Source organism: Pteropus medius, unplaced genomic scaffold (assembly GCF_902729225.1).
Source record: "Pteropus medius unplaced genomic scaffold, Ma_sr-lr_union100, whole genome shotgun sequence".
In the NCBI taxonomy this organism is placed as follows: Eukaryota; Metazoa; Chordata; class Mammalia; order Chiroptera; family Pteropodidae; genus Pteropus; species Pteropus medius.
Genome location: NW_024342470.1, coordinates 5,794,345 through 5,806,109, shown reverse-complemented (window position 1 = coordinate 5,806,109; position 11,765 = coordinate 5,794,345). Strand labels below are relative to the sequence as shown.

The window sequence follows — 11,765 nt, the reverse complement described above, 5'->3', positions numbered from 1 at the left end:
TGGCCAGTGGAAGTTGATAATCTTAAGTGAATGAGGGTGAACCCTTGGAGCTAGGAGTGGATGTCAGTCACTCTTAAACTATGAAGGGGAAATTTGGAGCTACTATTTGAAAGGAAGGAGAGATGGATGCCTGGGAGGCAACAAACACATGTTTTCTACAGGATTGGTTTGCTTGCTTGGTTTCAGTGTAGGATCGTCCTGTGTAGGATTGTAGTAGTGCAGAGTAGGAAGGAAAGAAATCTTGGTCAGGACTCAGGCAGAGAGGAAGTTCAGTAAATAGGTTATTGAAATAGATTCTACTGAAAATAGTTTTTTCTCTGAAAACTCTAGTCACTGGACACATTTGTGCTACCAGCTTGTATTTATTATTGTAGCCTCTTTTTCTTTTACTATGATCAGGCTCAGAACCCCTTGAACACTCCTCTGCCAGATGCAGAGTCACAGAATACTAAGGAATTCATCAGAATTGTTTTAGGACCTATATCTGATTTCCCTAGTCTAAATATTTGTTCTGATATAGCTATGTTTTGTTTGTTTGTTTGTTTTGTTTTGTTTTGCTAAGGGAATAATTTACTTGCTTTTGGATATTTTTGAGATGTGGTAAGCTTTTCTGATTACCATACCTCCTTGAAAAGAGAGAAAGATTTTGGGTTGCACTTTAGAAAGGAAGGAGCATAAGGAGGACTCTGGTCATCTTCTTGGTCCTGATGGATTATGGAAAATTTCAGGGCTAGGCAGACACTGAGAGGCATTTGTGGGAAGCATAACTGGCCCTTCCTCAGCTCTTTCTTGACATGGGTTCCTCTTTATTTTTTCTCCTCCTTTTCATATTGATAATAATATCTGCCATTGAGGCTTTTCTGGCTACTACTGCTATGGAACAGATATCATCCTCCTTAAAAGAATGGGTGCTTAAAACAACTATTTTGTAGCACACTTAAAAAAGCTAAAGATATTTGACCACTAAAGGCAAGGCCTGACACGACTGGATTCTGTACTAGAGGGGGAAAAAAAAATGCTCTAAAACACATTATTAAGTCAAATGGCAAAACTGGAATATAAATGGTAGACTAGACAAAAGTATTTATATCAATGTTAAATTTGCTAAAGTTGATAAATGTACTGTGGTTACATGAGATAATATCCCTATTCTTAGGAAGTACATACCAAAGCACTTAGGGATAAAGGCCATAATATCTGTAATGGCCTTAAATGGCTAAAAAATTCATTTTTACTTATGAATTATATATAAAAATTACATGTGAATACATATCATATATATGAAAGAGAGAGACAGAAGCAGAGAGAGGGGAGAATAATAAAGGAGGTGGGGTAAAATGCTCACAATGGTTGAATTTGGGTAAAGGTGTTTGGGTATTTTTTTGTACTTTATATATAGAAATTATTCCCAAATAAGAAGTTTTAAAAAGTAGAACCAGTTTACTATTTTATTTTGCTCATGATTTTGTGGGTCAGGAAGGCTAGGCTGGGTAGCTCTTGCTTGGAGTCTCTCATGCAGTTGCAGTAGGTCAAAAGCCAGCAGAGGCTGCAGTCATCTGAAGGCTGGAGAGAGCTGGCTGTCTAAGATGTCTTTCATGGCTGGCAGTTGATGCTGGCAGTAAACTAGGAGGTCAGCTGGACATTTGACTGGCATGCTTACATGTGGCCTCTCTAGCACAGTAGTCTCAGGGTAGCCAAACTTCTTACTTTGTTTCTCCCAGAGCGAGAATCCCAAGAGAACAGGTGGAAGCTGTGTGGCCTCTTTTGACCTAGCCGTGGAAGTCAGACAGTATTTCTTCTGCTGCACTGTACTGGTTCCAAGAGAGTCACTAGGTTGTATCCATGAACTTGCAGTCATGTTCCAAAACTGCCATAAATGCTTACTACTATATACCAGGCATGATTATATATATTAACTAATTTGATTCTTACTAAAAAAAAAAAACACCTTCAAAGTAGTTAATCTTATTCTCTTTATTTTAGAGAAGAGAAAACTGAGGCACAGAGGTTAAGTAAGTTCCCAGCATCACACCATTATTAGAAGAGGTAGGATTTGAATCCAGTCTGGCCCCAGAGCTCATGGCCTTATCTACCATCTTACATTGCCTCTATACAGCTGTGATTCTTGTTATATTTTGTTAAACTGCCATATACATAGTTAATCACTTTTGATTCACAATTAGTGGCATACAAACTCTCCCAATATATTCAAAATTATATAACACAATTCTTATCTTCTCGGCTCTGACTTTTGTATATGCGGTTTATTTTTCTTGGAATATTTTTCTTTCAATTATTTGTCTGTCTATATTATTTATTATTCAGGTCTTTTAGGAAGCCTTCTCTGACCACTCAACTCTGGGGTCAGTGTTTCTCCTATGGGCACACAGGCCACTGGTGCTTTGTAGTTACAGTCCTTATTGTTATGTCTTATAATTGGCCTGTTGCCCTGGCTGTCTCTCCCACTGGACTTTAAGTTCCCTGAGGGGAGGGACATTATTTTGTTCACAAAAGGATTTCCAGCACAGTGCCTGGTATGTAGTGTGTAAATAAGTACAAACTAATCTTTCACACTCATACTCATGTACAATTATCATATATTTCTCACACATAAACACAGCCACTAAGACACTCTCCTGACACATATAAAATCTGTCGCATTCATTCTTGCCCACGCACACTCAATCACTGTGACTTATTCCCCATGTTCTGTCTCTGTCACATTCTTCACACACTGTCACCACAAGTTCATCACACACACAATTACTGTGACATAGCTCTAATCCTCAATCACTGTCACATATTGTTTTTCACAAAATCATGATCACCATCTGTACTCTTAAAAACAAGATATTTACTCTCCTACAAATTGAGTTAAGATGACAACAGCTCTATTTTTCACACATGCCTTCACATACTGTATTTTTTCATCCACATAATCCCTGACAATCCCAGACATGCACAATTATGGCCACACAGTCTACTGTCTTCTCACTCCCACTTGACACCCACTCCCACGCTGTTTCTCACACACATATGCACACGCTCTCACACTGACAGTAAAGGGATTGGAGGGGCACGTGCGCGGGGGTCTGAGCCTTGGGTCAGCTCCGGAATCTCGGCTCTGGCTCGCGCGGCCCCGCCCAGGCCCGCCCCCCTCATGCATATGCAGCACCTCAGCCTAGCGGCCCGGCCCCCAGACGGCCATTTGTGGCGGCGCTGGAAGCTTCATTCGGCAGGCGCTGCGGAGACGTGTGGACTAGCGCGCCCCCAGCCCGCTGCCGCCCCTGGCCCCTGCGGTCCCCCCGCTTCTCCACGCTTCGGGCGGGACTCTGCCAGCCAGGGCGCCGCGCTGCCGCACGGACCGGCCCTCCCGGCAGCTCCGGGCGCCCGGGACCCCCGCCCGGCCGCTCGCCCGCAGCCCGCCGGCCGCACACGTCCCCGGAGCCGGGCCTAGGGCGGGCGGCGGCTCGGCGTGGCCGGGCTGGGCTCGGCGGCGTCCCCATGGCCGCGGCCGGCTGGCGGGACGGCTCGGGCCAGGAGAAGTACCGGCTCGTGGTGGTCGGCGGGGGCGGCGTGGGCAAGTCGGCGCTCACCATCCAGTTCATCCAGGTGCCTGGAGCGGGCCTGCCGGGGGCGCCGGGGTGGCGGCGGGCGGGGACTCGCGCTACCTGTGGCGGGGCGGCTGCCGCGACCCCGCCCCGGAGGCGCCGCGCGGGCGGGCGCGCAGGGGGCGCGGGGCCAGCGCTGTCCTCCGACCCTAGGGCCGCAGCGCCTCGCTCCTGTGTCTGCCCGGCGCCCTGCTCGGCTTCCCGGGAGTCGGGCTTCTCAGGAATGTGGCCGGGAGGGCGGAGCTGGGAGGGTGGGAAGCGCCGATCCACCTTATCGCTCCGGCCGGGGCCGGAGCCCTCGCAGAGGCAGCGCCGCCGCGCCGGGCTTCCTGCCGGGAGGGCCCGGGCGCCGGGGCGCCGGCCGTCGGGCGTGGGGCTGGAGCCTCGCGCTCCGGGGTTCCAGTTGCCCGGGCCGCCTCCTGCACCGTCGGTGCAATCGCCGTGGCAACTTGGCCGCGCGTGGTCTCCCGGTTTCTCCGCGCACGCCGAGCCGGAGCTGCCCTCTTCAAGCAGTGTGTTTCTCTTTGTGTGTATTTGTGCTTTTCTTTTAAGTAATCTCTTAGGTAACATGTCCGGGTGGGAGTGTGTAATAATGCCCCAGGGAAATGGTGGCTTCGAGGAAGTTAAGAATGTTCTCCGATAGGGGCGAGACCATTTCCTAGGAATTCCTGGTGCCTTCCTCTTTCTTGCCGCGCTAAGGTGAAGTTTGGGATGGGCCCGGCTGGGAGGTGTCCAACCGAGTCGTGCGTTCTCTGTCTGTTCCAACCACCCTCTCCCCCACCCCCAGCCTTCTCTGGTAGCGGGAGAAGGAAAGTCAGGGGTTATTGAAGGGAGGTGGAATTCTTTATTCTTAGGATTTGCTCTTTTTAAGAGTATCGAGTGACATTTTGGGGAATTTTTAAAAAGAGAAACCCATATATCTCCTTTTGTCAACATAAAAGGTGTGGCATATGCTAGGAGAGAACGAAGGTACCCCGTTATAACAGGTACCAAAGATATTCTTAGTGTTTCATGAGTACCGATAAGATGCTTTAAAGTGAAATATTTATTTCGGGCTTCCGTTTCACTCATTTGTTATCATTTTGGATACTGGAATAGCTTATTTCACTTAATGATTTTAGCGACATTATAGAGTACTGTAACATGATCGTTACCTTTCACATTGACTAAATGAACAATAATTTCTGTTATGCTATTTCAAGGTATTAAAAACTGGTACTAAAACCTTTGTATCTAGAAAGAGAAGATGTTTATGTAATGAGTATTTACAGTATACTCATTAGTGGGTTAAAAAAATTACACTGAGTAAGAGGTGAGATTGGTTTAAGTTTAGCAGGCTGCAGACTCAGGGATGCTGTCATGTTGCTATTTCCCTAGGGTCAAGAGAGACTTTAGCTGATGGCAAAGCAAAACAACTTATATATAGCTAACCCTTTCTTTGGGGACTATAGTTAATGGGAGGGGGGTGAGGAGTGAGAGAATAATCTTGGATTCCGCTATTAATCAATAGTTACCTAAAAGACTTAAACCACAAATATTTATTCAGTTTTTTTGGGGAAGGGACCATCTGAATGTATTTGAATCTGAATGTAAGTTAATTATTTAAGGAATTGGAACCTTTTGTTTTGGGGATTAGTATTTGAATGAAGATAGTGGTAATATTTTGTCTTCCTAATGATTTTATAGAATTCATTTGTTAAAGAAATAACTCCTTTATGAATAGTAATGTACCCAGCTACTCTAGAAGATATAAAAGATATAAAGGAGGCATGGCATGTATGCATGGGCGAGATATGTAGTTAAAACATGGAGACATAATGTGAGCTTTGATTCGTACAGACTTGAGTGCCTGGTCTTACTATGTTATTTATTCACTGTGAGAACATTGCCAAAATATTTAGCTTCTCTGAGCCTCAATTTTCTATTCAGTAAAATGGGTCTGATTATGCATTCTTTATAATCCTTTAAGTTATGGGAACATTCTTAGGTTAGCATTGGATCTAGCATGTAGTATGTACTCAGTTAATGATGGCTATTATAAGTGTGTATGTGTACAGTTCTGTAACTTAAACGCAGAGGGAATTCAGAATTGGCGAAAAGTCAGTTTGTGAAGGATTGATGAAAGTACTGTGTAGACTTGGTGGTAGGGAGAGAGGATGTGTCTTATGTAAGTATGTGAGAGTCATAGGCTAGCTTGGAGAGAGGAGGCAGGCAAGGGAGGGGTGTGGCATAGGCAGGTGACTTGGGGTCAGTGAAAGGGAGGAACACAGGCTCTGATTTTGAGGCTTTCTGGAGAGTCAGGAGCCAGACCACCTAGATAGAGTTTCAGCTCTTTGTAATCTTAAGGCAAATTACTTAACCTCTCCTTACTTCAGGTTTTCCCATCCATAAACTGGGGAAATACAAAGAACCACATACCACTGTTGTGAAAATTAAATGAGTTAACTTTATATCAAAGGCTTAGAAAAATGTCTAGTACCTAGTAGGGCTACAGACATTATTATTATTTTTATTAAATTAATCTTAGATTCTGGCACTAATGTGACTATTTATCATCCACACTTAGTAAAGTCGCTATTTATTGTCTGACTCCTGGGAAATTAAAATCCATTCTCTGTGATTGTCTAGCAGTAGTAATTGGAGGGTGAGAAGGCAGAAGGATAATAATCTTAACAAGCGGAAGTCAGTTCTCTTTGTAGGAGATCAGGGTGGCACAAATTGGCTTTCTTTATTTTTTAAGACTCCTGGATAAAAAATATATTTTATAGTGTTCAGTATATAATTTTCTATTTTATAATCTTGAGCAGAAAAAAATATAAACAAATTTTGGAGTGGAGGACTTTAAAACAACACTGCCTTAGCACTGACTTTCTTTAACCTTAGCTTTACTTGTTGCCTCTTGTGCCTATGAAGAGCTGCAAAATTAGTAAATTAAGGCAGTAATTACTTGAGGTGCTTTTCCTCTTTAAAACATATCATAAAATGTGATAAAAATGCAAAATATTGTTACTAAGAATATATGAATGTATACGACCTCCTTGTTTTTATTGTTCATAGTTTTTTGAAAAATGTTTTAAGTTCTTTTGGTGCATAGAATACCTAAACGGTGAGTAACTCTAGAAAATTATCTCAACATTGTACAAAGTGAAATGAATAGAGCATTGAATATCTGGGTTCTAGGTCTCCCTACTCAGGTGATTCTGGGTTGTCTCTTAATCTCAATCTCTTCAGGACTTCAGTTTCTTCTCCATAAAGTGTTGAATTTGAGTGAACAAATTTCTACACCTTTCAAATTCAGGATTCTTTCTAATTATCTAATTAATTAACTGTGTGTCTTTGGTCAAGTTCCTTAGGTTCTCCAAGCCTGTTTCCCCATATGAAAAGGGAGACTTATAGTACTGTTAGGGTTTTTGGAGTAAATAATGTATAATACATGTAAATCATTCAGCACAGTGCCATCTACAGAGTAAGTAAATAATAATTGTTACCTGGTTTTGTTTGCTATTATTACTTCTGTATCATGTTCCTTCAAAACAAAATTTGTAATTCATTTTTCCTTGACGTATAAACTGGTCTCTTATTTTAAGTCTTCAACCCCCACCCGGCCCCAACCTCATATACTCCTCCTCACTTCTAGTGATGAATGTTGATCCCATTTTGAGTTGGGGAAATTCTTTTTATCAGTTCGGGGTTGATTTTGGGAAATCATGGAGTAATCATAGGGGTTTTGAGTTAATGCTAATCTAGCAACTCTGAAATGAGACCAAACATGTTTTACAGAATGAAAGAGAGGAATTTCCCAGCTTCTGCATTTCGTTTAGCATCCTGACTTTTTATTTAGCACTTTGTCAGAGTTTGAGCTATGTAGGGGGTCCAGCTGATTTCTCATACTGAGTTTTAGTCAGTCCTACAACTCGTTAGTCTGGACCTGACTCAGACATTACTTTTTACCTAGAGTTATCTTTTGCTGAGTGCTTTTTCATTGCCTTTTATTGGGGCAGAGATCCTAGAAGAGATTTCAAGGCTCATGTATTTGTGTTCATAGTTAATTGATCTATGTGTGAAGATTTAGATTCCCGAATTGATGTTCTATTGCTACATCTTGACAGATCCAGCAATTACAAATCACTTAAAATAACTTTTATCTGGGAATTTTGAAACTATACTATAGACTTACTTTTAGTGTGCAAATTACAGTTTTACATTTTCAGAGTAATTTATGAGTGAATTCTTAGCATTGAAAAATAGGCATCTTTCCAATGGTGATGCATACTAGAGATTTCCTCATTTTGACCAGTTGAAATGGTTCTCCTGGCACTTACTAGATACAAATGCTAGGTACTCAAGGAAGAACACTTTCTTTTTCTAGAGGATAACTGCCTTTGTCAGAAGAGAAATAGAAGGAAATTCTGACCTAGGATTTCTTAAAACTCATTCTTCTTATTCGTTCTAACCTTCCTGTGTATGTGTGTGTCAGTACATCTGTCCATTCAGGGATGGGGAAGTTGCAGGAGTGAAGTGGGAGACACTTCTGTTGAGTAATTCAGGAACCCTGCTTTCTTTGGTATATATAATACATTACCATTAGAAGGCAAAGTGATGGCAGACAGCTACCAACTGGATGGGATTTTTTAATTCATTGGTGTTGCTGAAGTGTCATGGGTCTTTTCTAAATTTTGAAATGAAAGTAAGCTATTTAATTCAGTTAGGAAAATAAATCGGTAACTTTAATAATGGGGGAGAGTTGAGGAAAGAGACTTTCTTAAAATAGTATGTTTAAAATTTTTTTTTAAGTTCCAAGGTTCCTTTTTAAAATTAAATTTGATCTCTTAAAATTGAAACAGATTTTGTGATGCCACATGAACATTTATTCCTTTTTTCCCCCTTTTCTATTTTTTATTTATTATGGTGACATTGATTAACAAAATCCAGTAAGTTTCAAGTGTACAATTCAACAGTAAGTCATATATATATTGCATTGTGTGTTCAGTACCCATAGTTAGATTTCTTTCTGTCACCATATCTTTGACCCCTTTTATCCCATCTTCCTCCCTCCTCCCCCCCTTTTTTCAATGAGGAAAGAAAAAGTGCAGTTAGCATATTATTATTAATTCTACTGTGCTCTTCTTACTTGAAAAGTGATAATGAGTAGAAGACTTCCACTCTGCTTGTAGACAGTGTGGAGTTAATAGTCATTGAATCTTCTTGAATCTTGAATTACTTTGAGTAGAGCCACTGTCTGTGTTTGGGATTGAAATTTAGTTTAATGTCCTCGGTAGGCCTAGGCCTATTATTTCTGTTTCACAAAGAAAAATACCTCTCAAGATTTTATGAAAAAGACAAAGATTTAGATATTTATTCATACATTTTCTGTGTGGTTCTGAAAGAAGCAAAGAAATATAAGTTGTCTAAAATTGTACTACTGGAGACATAATTAGAGTTTCTTGTCTCTTTGTAAATTATGTTTTTAGTGTTTTATAAAAGCAATGTGATTGTATGTTGGTTACATAGCATTAAATAGTGTTGTCTTAGTTTCATTAAAATTTTTATAGTCACAGAATTTGTTGTTTGTATATGTTAGTAGTTTAATATTGCCACCCAGCTTACCTTGTCACCTGATGTTTGTTCCTTAGGAGAAGGAGCTTTATTAACAAATAAGTAAATGTTCAGTACTATAAATATGAATATAAATGTCAAAATGACACCCAGTTTTGCTTTTTAAAAAAACTACCCAGATTTCCCCAATGCTAACATTTGATCATATTTATTTCCTCTCTCCGCCCATATAAACACACAGGTTTTTTTCTGAATCACCTGAATATAAGTTGAAGACAACACCCCTTATCTTTAAATACCTTCATGTACATTTCCTACAAACAGGGGCATTTATTTACATAGACATAGTATATAACCAAAATCAGAAATTGAGATCGATATATTACTAATATGATATACAGAACTTTTTCAGATTTTGCCTATTGTCCCAATATCGCCCTTTATAGCAAAAGAAAAACAGATTACACAATGCATTGTTTCCATATCTTTTTTAATTTGGGACAGTTCTTTAGTCTTTGTGTTATATTGACATTTTTGAAGAGTACAAGTTGTTTGTTGAGTTCCCTCGATTTGAGTTTGTTTCTTCTTGGTTAGATTAAGTTATGCATTTTGGGGACAGGAATGACACAAATGATGGGTTCTTCTCCTTGTGTTATATCAGAAGACATAAGATGGGTTTTGATTTGACTACATATGTGCTTACGTTTTGATTCAGTAATCCTGAATCTAGAAATTTATCCTGAAGATACACTCCCGACAGTATGAAAATACACATGCATGAGGTCACAGCATTGTTTATGGTTAGAATAATTACAAGCAATGTACAGGATAGGAGAGGGGTTGAGTAGAATATAGTACATTCAACCAATGGAGCATTATATGCAGCTATAAAAAGAATGAGAAATATCTCTATGAACTGATATGGAGTGCTTGCCAGGATATATCATTCAGTGAAAAAGGCAAAGTACAAAAGTGTCTACTGTATGTATGATATACTACCTTTTGTGTAAGAAAGAAGGAAAAATAATACACATACACATATGCTCATTGGGACAAAAACAGTACAGGAAGAAGTCAGAAATTAATGATATTGGTTACCTATAGGGGATAGATGGGAATGGGGGTGGTGACCCTTCTGAGGATACCTTTCTGACTTTTGGAACCATGTTAATGTTTCACATACTCAGTGTATAAACAACAGACACCAGTAAAATAGGTGATGAAGAAAAAAACCACCCTCAGGTGGATTACACACAGAAATAAGTGAACAGAACCTTATTTCATATGAATAACAACCATACTGAAGTGGGAAGGAAAAAAACCTAACTTTTAAACCTGGTATTTGGACTATGTCCTCAGGATAAGGTAAAAAAAAACAAAACAAAACTCCAACAAACATTGAACCCTAGTTAATAGACTTTTTTTTTTTTTCTGGGTCACAAGCATGAGTTTGCAATTTCAAAACAATTTTCTATACTAGGATTAAGCAAATAAGTATATTAGGGAAAATGGGAGCCACATTTTCTCACTGATAGAGAAAGGAACTATAAATGTGGAAAGACAGAAGGCTAGAATGAACTCTGATGTTTGATTGGAATTCAGTATAATGGCCCGAACTCATGGTTTAAAAAGTATATGGATAGATATAGAAATAGATGTGTGTGGCTATACATACACAAATGTTCATATCTTTTTTTCAGCTCTGTCTGCTGAGGGCTAGAAACTATGGACACACCCCACTAGCAATGAGAACACCTAGAGCCAGATCTTGGTTTCTAAATACCATTCTTTACTAAAAGGAGCCTTGATGAAATGACCTATCCCCAGGACTGGGGCAGGGAAAAATAGAAGATGAGCTTGGAACATCTTATAGTGCCATAAAGTAAAGAAGTGCTCAAAAAACGAAATGTATTGGTGGCATGCCACAGAGATAACAGTCAATCTGTAAGAACTTCCACTGGCTAACTCTGAGACAATATATGATCATCAAAATAAATAATGATAGTAATTGATTATTGCCCATAAATAAAATAAGAATCTATGACTCCATAGTGATAAATAAATAAATGGAGGATGAAGGGAACTTTTTTCTTCAGGTAGAATTCTGACTAATAAGGGTAGAGGAAATGGCAGAATTAGAAAATCATCATTTAGCAATCGTAACAGTTGATTCAAGTATGCATCATAAATGGATGTTAAAATTAGTGGGTGCAGGTTTGAGTAGCTAGATGTTAATTAACATAGTCTCAAAGTTAATGTAGTCTCAAAGTATCTGTCCATTAAGATATTATTAATTATCAAGGGGAAAATAATAACCACAGGGGAGAAACCTGGCTACATCACCTGAACAAGTGATCCAAGTTAACATCTGATGTTGCTTTTGGTAATGATAAAAAGCAGAGTTTGTTTTACTCTGCTAACAAGATCCGGTCTTCATAATCACCCCAGCTAGGGCATTGAATGAAATTAAGCCTAAAGGATCCAAGATGAGGCAAAAAGGGGACCAACTTTCTCTACGTTGAAGGAGAAAATTTCTGCTTAATTTTATAGGCAGATGTCTTTCAAGGGAAAGGTTGATAAATTTAGGTTAGGCCAATG

The 11,765-nt window shown here is 39.9% G+C and overlaps 1 protein-coding gene across 1 annotated transcript in view; it reads left to right on the top strand.

Annotated features, from left to right (window-relative positions):
- Positions 1-3,180: 3,180 nt before the first annotated feature.
- RRAS2 (RAS related 2) overlaps positions 3,181-11,765 on the top strand; it is a 62,685-nt gene continuing 54,100 nt past the window's right edge. The window contains exon 1 of the mRNA XM_039863656.1: positions 3,181-3,612. Within this exon, the coding sequence (XP_039719590.1) occupies positions 3,505-3,612 (108 nt within the window). The 5' untranslated portion in view covers positions 3,181-3,504. The remainder of the gene's footprint in view (positions 3,613-11,765) is intronic.